We start from the raw sequence: 16229 nt of genomic DNA, 5'->3' as shown, positions 1-16229 counted from the left end.
TCTTGAATTGTCAAGTTCCTCCGTAACCTACAATTAAAAACATTCCTGTAAAATCTAGATTTTTTTTAAATCACTTATCAGAATGCCAAACCATTTAATCTTCTCTTTAACCCGTATTCCACTTCTGAGTTATGTGCACCCATAATTTTACTCTTTCTCTGAATAATTCAAATGTAACAATTTCAAAGCATCCAAGATAACAGGAACTTGGCTATTATCCTTCAAAACAGACATGTATCATGTGCCAGTTCATTAATTATGAAAGAATATTCTGCTGTCTGAATTCTATTGATGTCGGAACAATGCATGGTAAAATGATGGAGCTGTTGAGCTACTGGTAGAACTGAAAAAGAAGATATTTGACGTACTGTCTGATGGATCACTGTTTTGACAAAGCTAGACTGCTATAGTACTTTGATAAAAGATTTGTCTGATAGTAAAAGAATCTTGATCAATGTGAAGCAAAGGTGACATAAAAACATGTTCCACCATATTAAATGCTCTGTAGAAACTGATAAATAAAACAATTGCATCCTTATTAGTTGATTTTGGGTATTGTAAGAGATTGATAGCAAGGTGGAATTTATGAGAGATATGTCTTCCTTGTATGAAGCCAGATTGTGCAATGGAAATTATTTAGTCTAAGCACGTTTTTAATCTGTTGGCATACAGTGCCACTGATAATTTATAGTTCATGAAGTTTAGCAGAATAACTGGGCACCAATTATTTAAATACAACAAATCTTTATTAGGTTTTTGTATTCATCACTGGTGGGAAGGGTTCCACTAAACCGGTAACCACTGATTAGCAAAGTAGCATTTTAGTTAGCGAATTAGCGTTTCTACTAACTTTGAAAACTGTTAGTGGACCAATTACACCTTAATATCACACGTACATATTCCGGTTGATAGCTCAATAAAATTCAATAAGAAAAGCATCAAAACCTGGACGGGCGATTCTTCAATCATTATAGTGATCTAAATGTGAAAGTGCTGATGAATAAAACAACTTCATCTTTGGTCTTCAACATTCTTTATTTATATAGTATTTGAACATATATCAGGAACAGAATGAATAAATCATACACAATGAGCACACGTCTTTCAGGGACATATTTTCCCTATCATATGCTGTTAAGTCACTATATTCCTATGTTTAATGATCCTTGTTGCAAAAGTGCAATTCATAGTCTTCCAAACTGGAAAAACTGCTGCGGATTGGCATAGGAGGAAAAAAATGCAGCCTTTGGAAGCCTTAGCATGAAGAGCTTATTTGAATGTAAATGTAACTATGCGACCGGCCCCACTGCATGGACCAAGGCCTCATTGATTCAAATCCCTTATTTCTGAATTGAAGTTCTATCAGTTTTCTCTTACTGTGTAAGGAAGCTTGGACGAAGTGAAACATATGCATTTGTTCCAAGTACATGTGAAAAATTTAATTTGACATAGGTATAATAAATTAGCCAATTAGAAATCCGTTGCCATGGAAACGGCTAGCTCCTTTAAGAAAGGAATTAAGGAGATGTGGTGTTGCTGGAAGATACAGGTTAAGTACAACAATTTCATGCAGTAATACTATAAACAATACAATAAAGTGACACATGCACACAAGCATGTAGATATTCGACACTTTTCAATAGTAAGTCTCCCTTTCGACCCAACCTGCAAAAGAGAGCACAGTGTGAGAAAGGTACAAAAACACTTTCCTTCATGTAAGATAACGTAAGGAACACACTTCAACATTAATTTGCTCGGAAATCTATTATTATCACCCTGTCCCTAAGCAGCACTGGCCATGGTTAGTCTTTGGGAAAGTCCAACGTTGGTTTACTGGCCTGAGTAAATTACTGTGAGAGGATTCTGACCCCACACTCATCATAGCAGGGGACCCCCCCCCAAACTATCAGCCCCCCCCCCCCCTGCTGTGACAGCCCCAACTCCACTGTCCCCGGCAGCAGTAAGTAATTTCCATGCCATGCTTCTGAAAAACGACCGCCCTGATTTGTGTGCCTTCTGAGGGAGCGTGTGACATTTCTGGAGACTGTGGGTGTGAGATCGAGAGCGAGCGGACGAGACGGGGAGCGTGTGACTATCCCCAAGGCTGTGTGCACGTGTCAGTGACGGCTCACCTCCTGGGCGTCGTCTCAGGATTAGTTTGCGAACCTCATCGTAGACAAAGATGATGAAGCTGTAGGGGAAGGCGCAAAACCACCAGGAGATCCTGAAAGATACGCGGGCAAAGGGAGATTCGGAGGCTGACATCAAGAAAGAGGATAAACCAGGAATATAGACATGTTCAGCGGTGGGTGGTGTGGACTTGGTGGAATCAAAGGCCGCGGTTGTTTTTACTGTGACGGCGTGACAACAGTGAGCAATGGTGCAAACTTGGTGTCAGAAGTCATCTCAGGACATCGTGAGAAATACGCACTTGAGGGGGTACATGCGCAGTGCGACATCCATGCCCGGGCAGTAGGACAAGAAGGCGGCGAGTGCGGTCTCCGCGAACAGGCCGAAGATCAAGATCCGATTCCTGCGTGAGAGGAAGCAGAAAAGCACAGCGAACAGGTGCAGAGGGATGAATCACAAGTCAGCAATAACTCCATATGCGAGCGATTTCAACTTTAAATCATCCGTGGTGGATCAACATCTGCTTCGCATCCATCTCGCGTTGGCCCTGCTCCGGATCTCCCACAAATCACGACAATAAATAAAGCCGCCTTTGATGCTGTGTCCCACGCCAAGAAGAGGTGCGACAGACATACCATGCAGTGGTAGAGAAATCAAACCCTGGCAATGAGACACACATGTGGAATGCTGCAGGACGAGCGGTTTACTTGCATTACTCATCCAGTCAGTAATGATTACTCACTTCATGCCCTGCTGGAAGACGGAGTTACGTCTGGTCTTGCATATGATCAGGTCGGCCCACTGCACCACCACAATGCTGATGAAGAAGGACGTGTGACACGTGAACTCTACGATCTTTCTCTGTTCATATGTCTGAAAAAAGAAAAATACACGCATGACTCCATACAATTTAATATACATATAATCTCATTTAGTAAGTATAGCCCGTGATGTGGATTTGTGTTTAGTCTGGTCTTCTCAACAAACCTTTCACTTTCTCTCACTCAGCTCTCCCTCTTTTTTCCCCCCCCTCTCTCTATACCCCCTGTTCCCATTTCTCACCCACTGCTGGCCATAGCTGTCCTCCACTTCGTTGTTGTTCCGGTCATCCCATGCCAGACGGATTCCCAGCAAATTGAAGGGCAGGAAACCGTTTTCAGCCAAGATGACAAAATAAGAGAAAAAGCCTGCCAGGGCTTGGAGCATCCCTAGAGGCAGAGGGAAATGTACACGGCCATAATGACAAGATGAAAAACATATACAACAGTATGAACGGATGGACTGGGAGACGCACTCAGAGAATGTAAGACAGACAGACAGACAGAGAAACAAATAGACAGACAGACAGATAGACCAAAAGACAGACAGTGTGGCAGATAGACAGATATGCAGAGAGACAGAAAGACAGACAGACAAAAAGAGATACAGACAGAGAGACAGAGAGGAAAAGGACTAACCAATCTGGCCATACGCTATGCTGATCAGCCTTTCATTGACGAGTTTGTCTGTGCGCGGGTTCCTGGGGTGCCTCTTCATGATGTCACTCTCGGCCATCTCGTAGGCCAGAGAGATGGCCGGCACCTGAAGGTGGGGAAGTGAGGCGTAGTTCAGTCTGAGGGAACGGTCAAGAGGACTCAGGGAGATGGGGCAGAGGATGAAGAGCCATGCAATCACCATGTCAGTGCCCAAGTCGATGCAGAGGATGGTGACGGTTCCCAGGGGTAGCGGTATACTGGCGAGGATGAAGAGGAGGAAGGGGGTGATCTCAGGGATGTTGCTAGTCAGGGTGTAGGCAATGGACTTCTTGAGGTTGTCGAAGATGAGGCGACCTTGATGGGTGAAGACATGAACATGACATGAACAAGAGGAGCCTCCTTTCCTGCATTTACCTCACTGTGTTAATCGTTGTGTTTGTCCTTTTTCCAGCCTCTGGTCCTATCTGTGCTTGACAATGAGGTCAAGTTCGTGGCTTATGTGGATTATCCAGCGTCATTGTCATTTATATGACAATAGATTTGTCTCAATAAAATCTGCAGAGGCTAAGGAGATGCCGTTGGAGCTGATGAAATGGAGAAAAGAGTACACCTTGTGCTACTTAAATCATTTTATTCAAGTTAGAAATATATATTAGTCATTTTAGAGCTCTTCTGAAAATGGTTGGATGGATGAATGGATGGATGGGTGGGTCTTTCGAGATCTGCCTTTATACTTAATTCCATAACAACGATGTGCTAAGATGAGCTCTATGACATATTGTTTGATAATATATGTAGTTTATAAAGACGATGGGAATATGAGCCTTTTCTAGATAAGCAGTTGGAGGTGGGGTTGATGTTTAAGAATCAATCCTATTAACGAGCCAGTATGGAGTTCTTCAGTCTGGACAACCTCGGAATATAGACCCTTATGGCTATCAGTGTTATCAGTCTAGACCCCATCAGTATAGATCTTTCAGCATACATCTTTCTTTTCCTCACCTTCCTCCACTCCAGTGACTATGGAGGCAAAATTGTCGTCCAACAGGATCATGTCAGCAGCCTGTTTGGAGACGTCCGAGCCAGCAATGCCCATGGCCACGCCGATGTCTGCCTTCTTCAGGGCAGGAGAGTCATTCACGCCATCCCCAGTTACTGCCACAATCGCTCCCTGATAGAGAATCGAGGTGATAGATTCCCTTTAGTTGGATGTGGCCGGCTAAACGTCACAAGAAAAGGTCACTAGATATCAGACCAGCTCACGTCTTTTTTTTTGTCTGTCAAGCTGCCGTCCAGACCTGTGGGAACCATACAGATGTAGCCTCCCTCACCTGCCGTTGACAGCCCTCAACGATGATGAGCTTCTGCTGGGGCGACGTCCGTGCGAACACAATCTCCGTGTGGTTCCTCAGTATGTTGTCGAGATCATCGGAGGCCATTTCCTTCAGGTCTCCGCCGTGGACGACACACGCCTTGGCGTCGCTACGAGAGACGTGCGATGGGGGTGAAAAGACGCCGACGCAAACACAAATTGTGTGATTTCTGAAAAAGTTCTGCGGTGAACGTCGCTTATCCCAGTGAGGGTCGTGGCCGGACCTAGATCATACGCCAGACAATACCTGGCACCTGGCTTGGGTTCACCCTGTATGGGATGCCAATACACAATAAATATGTCTATGGCAATACTCACAATCTGTCGCTACGATATTTTGTGGAACGACCGGATTGATTTCCGTAAATTTCCCATGGCAGGTAATTATGTGTGAGAGGGTGCTCACCAATGGACTGACATCCTGTGTAAGATGTCCCCTGCCTTGATACCTGTACTTCCTGGGGAAGCTTCAACTGACGCTCTACCAGATAAGCGATTGTCATTTGAACATGTTTGTTGAATGAATTTGCGCTGGCAACAATCTTGTGTCTCACCCTACCGAGGGTTCACTTGGCTGACTGGGATGTTCATCCTTTCGGCGATGTCTTCCACCGTCTCGTTACCCGCAGAGATAATGCCGACACCTTTAGCGATGGCTTTGGCGGTGATGGGGTGGTCCCCGGTCACCATGATCACCTACAGGGTAACGTTAGCACTGTTTAGCTGAATTGAAACCTCTGCACTATGATGACAAAATCACTATCAAAATATTATTACCATATTGTTATGTCTTTATTTTTAACAGCAATGTTTTTACTGGATATTTTCACAATTAAAGTTAAGTACTTAGCCCAAGGGTACAACAGTAGAACCCATCCTGGGACTTAAACTGGCAACCTGTGGGTTAACGACTCTGATGCACAGATGTTACAATATTATTATTACATAATATCATCAATGTATTCCTGCTCTGCAGAAGCAGGCAGAACTTAGCGCCCCTCGATAATTTACTGCTTTGTCAATGTGCCCGATTTTTTGGTGGCGACTTGTCATGCCGCCGGGTGACATCGTTGTGCCCACCTTGATGCCGGCACTGCGGCACTTTCCCACGGCATCGGGGACGGCCGCGCGGGGAGGGTCGATCATGGAGATCAGCCCCAGGAAACAGAGATTGTCCGTGGGGAAGTTCACCTCGTCGCAGTCGAAGGCAAAGCCCCGGGGGAACTGGCTGGGTGACAACAAGGCGTGACAGAATCCTGAAAGGAAACGCAGTGCCGAAACACTCCATTAGTGCTCTGTGGTGACAGGAGATGCTCCATTAGTACTCTCGTGGCACAAATAAACACAAGATTACTGCTATCCAGGCGCAGCAAAAGGGACACGATTACTAGCCTGCCGTCACTAAAAGAAACACTATTATTATTTTCTTGTCGGAGTGTAACACCTACAGGCTGATCTTTAGCTGTTGAATGGAAATGAACACTACAAATACCATTCCGCATTTTCTGAAGTCAGTTCACCAAGTGGTAGAACAATAGGAAGAGAGAAGAAGTCTAGTCTTCAAACCTACCCAGCACCCTCTCCCCTAATCCCCCCAGCTCCATGTAGGCATTCTGGAAAGCATCTTTCCACTCATCATCCAGAGGAAATTCCTCCCCGTATATCATGATTGTGCTGCACCTGAAAAACAAATAATACATCCATCCATCCATCCATCCATTTTCTGAAACGACTTGTCCTATCCAGGGTAATGGGGCAGATAATAGAGACTCCAGTGAATGCCAAGGCGTAAATAGGTGCCAGTGACACCATTAGAAATATTAATTATTTCATCAGTGCTTACTGATATGTACATATTGGTGATGTTCAGTGTAGTTAGGGACAGTGATCAGCTGACTCGGTGATTGATTGTTATTTGCTAGTAACTAACATACCCCTGGGTTCCATGAATTCCACTACTAGCCTGATGCCTCTTTACATTCCTTGAATGTTCGTATGTTGTACCTCTGGTCCTTCAATAGTCTTATTAAGACTTGCTTTGTTTGGTAGGTGTTGTGTAGATCCTACTCCAGTGCTACTTATACCTCACTGGAAGCCTCACTTGTACATCACTTTGGACAAAAGTGTCTGCTAAATGTGTAAATGTAATACCTGTCCAGGATTCTCTCAGGTGCCCCTTTCATGACTAACAGATGTCCATTGGGCGTCTCCTGAAACTGATGGATGGACAGCTGAGAAGCAAAAGAGTGAGAGAAACGACATGTTGTCAGAGGAGGCCGGAAGGGTCTTTACACCAAACACATGGACAAACGTGCGAACACGCACTTGGTATTTGTTTGTGGAGTTGAAGGGGATCTCTCCCACTTTCGGGTTCTTATCCCTCATGTTTCGGACGGAGCCGCAGGAAAGCTCCATGCACTTCAGCAGGGCTGATTCTGAGGCATCACCAGCCGTGTCTCTCTGGGGAAGCATCATCAGCATCATCATCATCATCATCGCTGTCATCATCATTGCCATTGTTGCTGTCATCGTCGTCTCATCATCGTCATTGCCATCGTCATTATCATCATCATGGTCACTATCATCATCATCATCGTCACTGTCATCATCATCATCGTCATCAACACTGCCATCCTCATAACTATTTTTGTCATTATCACTGCCATATGCATCTTTATCTTGGATGTTACCATCCTTGTCATTGTTAAAATCAGTGCCAAATTATAATCACCAATATTATTCAGTGTCATAAAAGTTTAGTCAAATTCTGGCAAATTCTTCTGACATTTCTTCAAAAACGGCTATAAATATCCAGGAACACAGAGACGGTTTCACACCAAGTGTGCCCAGTATTGGTGCAGGTTTGGCACATTTCAGTGTAGAGCTGCCACTAGCGGATAATTATTTATAGATTAATCTATTGACCGTTTCATCGATTGGTCGATTAATCTAAATGATTAATTTTCCTCCAGAAAATCAACTTGACCATTTAATTTAATTTCATTCTGACAAAAACTATGTCATTGCCATGGCTTTAGATAATGGCCGGCAATTTTCAACGTGTTGAACAAGTTCAACGTGCACAAACACACACACCGGCACCGTCAATCAACGCAGAAAAAGCCCAGATTTTAGCCTAAACATTTCGACACTTATTCAATGAGGACTGTAATGCAGCAGGCAGACAGCTTCATGGGTTTAATAATCAGTTTATTTAGCAGCTATAAGTACAAAAGATATTAAAAGCTCTCCGTTCTAATGGTAATTTAATAAACATCAATAGACAACACTTGGCGGTCCATCATCCAGAACAGCGCCGGTGTGCTTCCTCTTCAGGTGCTTGTGCACAGCCCTCGTGCGATGGTATGACATCACACTTTGCACAGTGTAAAACCACCTACTTGTTTTGTGATAATTTGATGTACTCCCATAAATAATGAACTGAAGTGTTTTAGAAATCATAAAGGTCATTTTATTAAGATAATTAAAAAAAACGATGCATCGATTTAAAATATTGATGTTGACGGGCAATTTGGTAACTCCAATTAACCTCAGAATGTTTTTGGACTGTGGGGGGTAACCAGGGTACCCAGAGGAAGCACTGCACCACCTTGCCACCCCGGCATTGATTCATGCTGTGGTTATTACAAAACCAAAGTGATCAAGCTGTGGCACGTCCAGACCCACCTTTAAGATGAAGATGTCGTCCTGTCCCGGCTTAAAAACAGCCCTGTTGCAGAGTCCAGCCACTCTCGACAAAGCAGTCCAACTCGGAGAAGTCTTGTCAAAGGTATTGCCTGTGGAACGTAAGGAGACAGGTGGCTGTAAGCTTAACCTCGGCCTCTGTACCCCGCTGTTGGTATTTTTCCGTGACTGGCTGTCACCATTTCCTCATAATAGGCTTCCAGTGTTATGTAAGCTTCCCAGTAGAAATCTGTCAGTATTACCCAGAGCGGCATGACTTTCCCAGCTTCGCCTTTTGGCTAAACTGTCAGCATTTCCCTTTAGCAAGCAATATTATCCTGTGCCACAGGAAGCTGTCAGTGTCGTGAAGCTTATGGTTTCGGTTAATGTCTAAAGCAGGCTGTCAGCTGTCTCTATCAGTCTAGCCTGTAGTGACTGGGTGTCAGTGTCATCAGTAGTTAACCCCCGGCTGAGCTGGTCAGGAACTGGGCACGCTGCCTCACCAGACTGGTCCTCAGTGGTGTCCGCCTCGTGGATCATGTTGTCGAACCACATGTGGGCCACGGTCATGCGGTTCTGCGTCAGGGTGCCGGTCTTATCGGAACAGATGGTGGAGGTGGAGCCCAGGGTCTCCACGGCCTCCAGGTTCTTCACCAGGCAGTTCTTGCGGGCCATGCGCTTCGCCGTGAGTGTGAGGCACACCTGAACGGGAATTGCGGAATGAAGACAGGGCCCGTGATGGATCGCCATGAATGTGGGTCGACCGACAGCCGGCGGCTGACTCACCGTCACGGTGGCCAATAGCCCCTCAGGCACGTTGGCCACGATGATGCCGATGAGGAAGATGACGGCCTCCAGCCAGCTGTAGCCCAGGATGATGGAAAGGATGAAGAAGCTCACTCCCAGGAAGACAGCCACCCCCGTGATGATGTGAATGAAGTGCTCGATCTCCATGTTGATTGGCGTCTGGCCGACCTCCAGCCCGGAGGCCAGCGTGGCGATACGGCCCATCACCGTGTGGTCGCCTGTGGCAACAACGATCCCGTGGGCAGTGCCTGACAAACACCAAGGGTGTTTCTCAATACCAAGATTGTGAAGATCGTACTTGTGGTTTTGGCTAGACGGGTCTAGCTAACTTGCCTCCCAAGAACGAACTTGGGGCGTAATGAATCATGGGATTGGTCTCGTTCAGCAAGGATGCGGCCGATGAATTTTTGATATTTGGGGCGTGGCAGGAATGACGTCTGGGGATATTTACCATCATCAGTGCATCTATCCTTGAGTATTGGAACTAGACTTCGGCAATGGAAGACGACGGAAAACGGGTACATGAGAACACGGGTGTGGTCAAGTACATCAATTGAGGGGAGGCAAACAACGCAGGCAAAGGATGTGTACATATGTATATGTGTGTAAGTAAGTAGGATATAGGATGAGGATAATACCTTAACACACAGAGCTAGAGAATCTCGCTCAGAAGGGAACGCACTGCATGTACGTGAGGGACTCAGACTGACAGGCGAGGGCACAAGGTGGCAAGAAACACTGACCCTCCACGCAGTTGGTGGAGAAGAAGCAGATGTTGCGAGTCTCCAGGGGATTCTCGTGGGTGTACTCCGGGGATCTGGTCTGGGGCTCCGACTCCCCAGTAAGAGACGAGTTATCCACCTGACAGAGATACAAATGCGCTCATAGAACCCTCTGCATATTATAAAATAAAAAGACAGTATATAATTGTGAGGTGGGTGGGTGGCGATCTCAGAGGAGAATTCAGCATGTCATATTGATTCAATCCACCTTTTCTTTGTTTTCGCTGTAAATTATATTTTCACTATAAATATTTTCTTTGCCTTGCACACCTAGTAAACAGACCACGCCACCCACATCCAATGCTTTCATTTCCCGGACACCTCCCCCAAGTCCACTCCTTTGATTTTTTCTCTGTCTGGCTGAAGCTGTGTTTGCTTTTTCCACCGCATTTGTTGTGTTGATAACACCCTGGCCTAGTTTCTGCGCGCCCTATAAACCCCAAGTAACACCGCTTTCCTGTGCCCATTCCGCTTTCATACGCGTCTATGGGCCATGCAAACACGATACCATATGCCTTATATAAGATGTCCTTCGCGTATCACCTGCCCCTGTCCGTTGCACCCTGGGAGGGGGACCAGGGCCCTCTTTTAACCATGCAGGTGGACATCGGTTAAGAGGGACAAAGGGTAAACTGGGCCACTTATATAGTACCTATTGTATGTCTGTATATTGTATTAATTAATTTTGTATTTGTTGCATGTACAGTCGAACCTGCGCTATGTTAGATCTGTCTATGTCTGAAGGGAGGCACACAAGTAAGAATTTCATTGTACTTGTACAAATGACAAGTTTTGAAACACTCCTGAATCTTATATGTTCGATATTTTTTATGCGTGTGTGGTCTTAAGCTCAGTTCTTGACCTTCCAATGATACTTGTATGTTTTAATATTTATAATTAGGATCATATTTTTAAAGTGAAATTTCAAAAATTGGCCACCGATATCCACCCGACTTGACAGGCACTTGGATTAATGCAACTTCCCGAGAAGTACAGTGGGCTCTGATCTTAAAGCCCTTCTCCCATAAATGCTTGTAATTAGCCATGAGCATTCAAGAGTAACTGCAGCACATTGTGAGTCATAATCCTACAGTCCTCAGCTGGGTATGGGGGCTTAGAGAGACTCAGCTAGGGTGCCATGGGCACAGCAAGCCCAGTGGCAGGGCAAAAAGGCTTAGCTTTAACAAGACAGGGAAAAAATCAAACACTTTGATACTTTGATTCAGGCAAGCTGTCAGAGGAGTGAAAGAACAACATGCTATTGCCAGGGTCCACTGATTAACTGGTCTGGAGCACTCATGAGGGCTTTATGGCTGCTGGCACCCACTGCTGCTACTTTTATTTAATTCATTTTCATAAAAGAAATATACTTTTGTTCTAAAACTGATCCACTGATACCTAAAGAGAAACAGGCTCCTATAACAGAACATCCCTGTCTTGCTGAGCCCCAACCCCCCCCCCCCCCCCAACCAGGTTGTGATGTCATCCTGTCCCATTCTGTGATGTCACCCCTAAATTGTGATGTCATCCCCAGGTTGTGATGTCATCCCCCCATACCTTGCAGCTGCTAGCAGAAATAATCCTCAGGTCGGCGGGAATGCGGTCGCCTCCTTTGATCTCTACCACGTCCCCAACCACCACATCCTCTGCATTGATATGTATTTTATCTCCATCTCTTAGAACCAGCGCTTGCTAACCAGGAGAGAGACATGGAAGAGGCGAAGCGTTAAAGCAAGAAGTGGCATCAAGGTCTTTCTCCTGGCTGACAAAGTGAGGCAAGACGTTCCTACCTGAGGAACCATGTTCTTAAAGGAGTCCATGATCTTGGAGCTCTTGGCTTCTTGGTAGTAGGAGAAGCATCCAGTGATGATGACGACAGCGGAGAGAACGACGCCTAGGTACAGCTGAGGAGGGCAGCAGAGAGGAGTGGCGACATGGTAAATGACACATCCATGATGACAGTGACAAGCGTGACATCAGCAACAACATTTCTAATCTTCTGTGAAAAAAAGGTATCTGACAGAGCTTTCCGAGGACTGCAAACACTTGAGAGAACTTAAACGAATCAGATGCATTTATTGGCCGATTGGTGGATTTACATTGTCTTTTGCAGGGTCATCCTCCGTGCCGACTTGGATACTGTAGGCCAGGAAACAGAGGACGGCACCTATCCAGAGCAAGATGGAAAAGCCCCCAAACAGCTGCCGACAGAACTTGACCCATTCTGGGATGGTGGGTGGCGGTGTGAGGGCATTGGGTCCGTCCCGCGCCAAGATCTCTTTGGCCCTGCTGCTTGTGAGACCCTGTAAGGGAGCTGCTGTTAGCAGTCTTCAAATACCTCGGGAGGTCCGGGTTGGGGGTCAAGGGTCAGAACGGGAGCAATCTACCTTCGTGAGGTCAAGTCCATATCGATGCTCCAGTTCTTCAGGTGACAGCTTATGGTCATCCTGAATAAAGGCATTCAAAGGCGACACGATCAGCCGAAAGGGGACATCACTGAGCAGGCAACCCGAACAGTAACCAAGCAGCTACTTTGGAGATCGAAAACTTCAATGTTCAAGCCTCTGCCAGTGCCTCGGTGATGCAACACCAAGCAGACCTACTTTAGTAAAGACATCCGTGTGTGAGATCGGGCTCTAACCTGAGCTGCTTCAGTGAAAACCGCCTTCTGTACCAATGGCTACAAAGCGTACAGATTTACGTCATTTTGAGTAAAGCCACATGCCAAACATTGAAATAACAGATAAACGATAATCCATTTTTTCCTTGATTTCAATAATGTTATCATGCCCGGGGTGGGGGGGGGGGGGGCAGTCAGGTGACCTTGGAGCCCCAGAGGTTTTTTTTCTCCCTGCTTGGGAGTTTTTGGTTCCTCTCCTCTACTGTCTTTCTTTCTTTCTTTCTTTCTTTTCCCGTTCCCTCTTTTTGTATTACTCTGTCGTACTGATGTTACTATGTGTCACACCACACCCATGCAAAGCTCCTTGGGGCAACTCTGTTGGGAAAGGCGCTATATAAAAATAAATTGAACTGAATGGAATTGGCTAAGCCACACTCTAACATGGCGCCCATAAGAGCTGCGCAGGCCCCTCCTCCGGAGCGCGGTCGCGGGCCCCGTGACCCTGGGCCGGCCCTCACCATAGCGACTTCCTTCTTCAGCTCGTCCATGTTCTTTTGCTTCCATTTCTTCTTGCCGCCCTCCGGGCTGCCTTCGTGACCGAACTAAAGGGGATATAGGGAAGCGTTATTCGCCGCATGGAGAATGCCTGCCAAGCCTGGCAGATTTTACGCGATATCAGTGGCTTTACTGGTGGCCCCCTGATACAAATGGATGGTGAAGACACCATTATTGACTGGGAGTCGTGTTTTTATGCAGTCACATAGCTGACGCGATTTAGGCAAGAAAATATTCAAACGTGACTTGAGTATGGATAAGATAACACACGGACATATGGTTTAACGTGGGAGGGGAGTCTATTTAACACATGTTCTGTCTATCGATGGGAAAAAATGTGACACATTGGGTGAAATTACAACATGTCATCAGGCCCATCTAATTTAAGCCAATAGGAACTCATAAAATAACTATTCGGAAGTCGGTTAAAATAAGTGGCTGATTGATAGCACAAAAAACGAAATCTGCTAGATCACCGCTAGATCATCTACTAGATCTCTCAATGAATGGCGGTGACACATTGCTCCTCATTCACTATAAATCACAAGCATGCCAATCATTTTCAATGCAATCTATAAATAGCTGTTTTTTTTTTTTCCAAATTGCCAAAAATAATTCCATGCATCAGTGCATGTTGATATGTCACTGAAAACCTGTGCGTGTCAGTGTTCTGCCCGACGAAAAATATTGTGAACGTTAGGGGTGGGACCGTCGTCATTAAAAGCAGCATCTGTGCCTGTCAATCAAACCTCAAGGTGGGAGAAACGAGAGCAAGAATGAGAGGAGGAGGACACGGGAGGTGTTTACGAAAGAATGACACGCGGAGAAAGTAAAAACAGCCGGAGAGCGATGACAGAAAAGAGGCAGAAAAGAGGAAGAGAAAAAGAGGAGCAAGCACATTACAAAGGCAAGAGATTTGGAGGAATTGACAAAGGTCAGACCAACCAAATAGTGAAAAATGTCACTGTACACACAACACGGCAGCACAGGCATGACAAAATACTCCACAAATTTCCCCGTTGCTCTCAAAGCCGGGGGCCTTTTCTCCCACTTCAGCTTGGACTGGCATAGGTTGGGTTCCCGGCTCTGGATCTCCTCCCTCGGTCGCCGGATTTTCCCATGCAGTCCGAGCAATGAGAGAATTCTCTCCTTCATCACTCCAGCCCAGACCCCCCCCCCCCCCCCCCCCACGGTAGTCTAGCAAAGTATATATCAGAGAGAAGCTGCCCAATTGCTGATACAGAAAACGCAGAACTCACCCCCTTTCCCATGCTGTCCTCTTGTAGTTTGCGCAGAATGAAAGGACCTCACCGTTCAGACACTTCGTACATGTGGAAATCACTGGTTGCTTTTTTAAGACTGACAACCCCTCCCCCTGTACTCTGCATGCCCCCCCCAACCCCCCCAGGGTAACCTAAACCATATTAAGCGCCCCCCCCCCACCGAACTGTCTCCCCCACCCCGAAGGGTTTCCACTTACTTCCACCTGCCATCCTATCATGTCTAGTACTGTAATGGGCACTGGTAATTAATGAAACAGCACACTGCACGTCGCATATGTCACTTATAATGGATTATCATTCTGTAACATTCTACCGTGAGAGGAACACATCATCAAGCTCTCATATCGCCATACTTCATACCATTGTATATGATGTATACATTCTAACAAATGGCTGGTGGTAATTGCTGGTGTGTCATCCTTCCTGGATTCTAGGAACCAGGCATTACTTCTGGAGTTTGCACACTTCCTGCGAGTTCACACCCTCTATCTATCTATCTATCTATCTATCTATCTATCTATCTATCTATCTATGTTGTTATAATTCCATCATGGTCAAAGACCGTGGCCTTGTAGCGTAAACGTTCCCATTGCGATGTAGATAGTGCGGCGTTCCTCAAAGCGGTCTGGTGTTTCCCAATACACAGACGGTCCACGTTTTCGCTCACTCCCAGCTCCCAGCCAGACAGTCCACACAGTCCAGTAGGGAGCTGAGAAGGAGCAAAAATGTAGACCGCTTGTTGGTCCCCAAGGACCGGATTGGGACACACGGCAGGGTACTGGGAACAAAATTGAAAAGATACTGTAAACAGCATCACAATAGGTGAGAACTATGGCAATAATTGCTTCTGTACAACATTACAGAAGGTATAACATTGTTTTGTAAAGGAGGACATTTTTAAGGTGAATGTTCATACTGGTGTTATATTATATGTGCATTTCCCTGTATAAACCTCTGTATTTCCTTCCTGTGGCTGTTAGGGAATCTGTCCCCCCCCCCTCCCCCTTTTGTCAATAGACACCCCCAGCAAAGCAGAGCCGGTCCAGGCCTTTGTGGAGTGAAGGAAGCTTCATAGACCCTAACCCCCCCACTGGACAAACCCCCCACTGGCCAATTCCGCTTCACCCTGAACAGTGCCTGCCGCAGCTTCTGCGTTCTGGGTGGGACCGGCAGTGAAGCTTGGCTGCGGGGGCTGATGTGTCGCCAGCGGTTTACTTAGCCGGTCATCTCATTTTCAAACGGTTATTTCCACAAGACCCTTTGATGCTGTGACGCACATCCCAGTACCCAGTCATCAGATCTATGAAGCCAGATTGGGAACCAGGCTGGACAGCAGGTGGGGGGGGGGGTTCTGAAATCCATTCTAGTGCTGCCCTGAATCGGTCTCACTCTGCTCTTCCGGTGTGCATGGGACTCCCATCACAGTTTGAAGAATGAAGGTCACAGCCAGAATACTGCTTTCTTTGACTTGTGCCTGTTACTTTATTACTGAAGTGCTTGAATTCGATTTGGTACTGTGTT

The 16229-nt window shown here is 46.0% G+C and overlaps 1 protein-coding gene across 2 annotated transcripts; it reads right to left on the bottom strand.

Annotated features, from left to right (window-relative positions):
* Positions 1-1016: 1016 nt before the first annotated feature.
* On the bottom strand, positions 1017-14816 carry atp1a2a (ATPase Na+/K+ transporting subunit alpha 2a). 2 transcript variants are annotated; one of them, XM_023791093.2, is made up of 24 exons: positions 14685-14816; positions 13389-13472; positions 12638-12697; positions 12350-12553; positions 12041-12154; positions 11808-11942; positions 10212-10329; positions 9448-9716; positions 9165-9363; positions 8665-8774; positions 7303-7437; positions 7129-7208; positions 6548-6657; positions 6058-6233; positions 5537-5673; positions 4937-5087; positions 4608-4776; positions 3805-3959; positions 3588-3711; positions 3193-3338; positions 2873-3003; positions 2432-2533; positions 2133-2224; positions 1017-1665 (listed from the first exon to the last, which is right to left on the bottom strand). In XM_023791093.2, the coding sequence occupies exons 1-24, from the start codon at positions 14694-14696 to the stop codon at positions 1637-1639; spliced, it is 3042 nt and encodes a 1013-aa protein (XP_023646861.1). In that variant the 5' UTR covers positions 14697-14816; the 3' UTR covers positions 1017-1636. The 2 variants fall into 2 exon arrangements, with proteins under 2 accessions (XP_023646861.1, XP_072567212.1); XM_072711111.1 differs by having other exon boundaries at positions 3588-3959.
* Positions 14817-16229: the final 1413 nt, after the last annotated feature.

Source organism: Paramormyrops kingsleyae, chromosome 4, assembly GCF_048594095.1.
Source record: "Paramormyrops kingsleyae isolate MSU_618 chromosome 4, PKINGS_0.4, whole genome shotgun sequence".
In the NCBI taxonomy this organism is placed as follows: domain Eukaryota; kingdom Metazoa; phylum Chordata; class Actinopteri; order Osteoglossiformes; family Mormyridae; genus Paramormyrops; species Paramormyrops kingsleyae.
This window is presented reverse-complemented; position numbering and strand designations above follow the sequence as displayed.

Excerpts from the sequence above, each read along its gene's own strand:
- atp1a2a (XM_072711111.1), bottom strand. Across the intron at positions 9,717-10,211 it reads CTCCACCAACTGCGTGGAGG|GCACTGCCCACGGGATCGTT; the intron begins GTCAGTGTTTCT and ends GGTGTTTGTCAG. Across the intron at positions 6,234-6,547 it reads ATTAGGGGAGAGGGTGCTGG|GATTCTGTCACGCCTTGTTG; the intron begins GTAGGTTTGAAG and ends GTTTCCTTTCAG.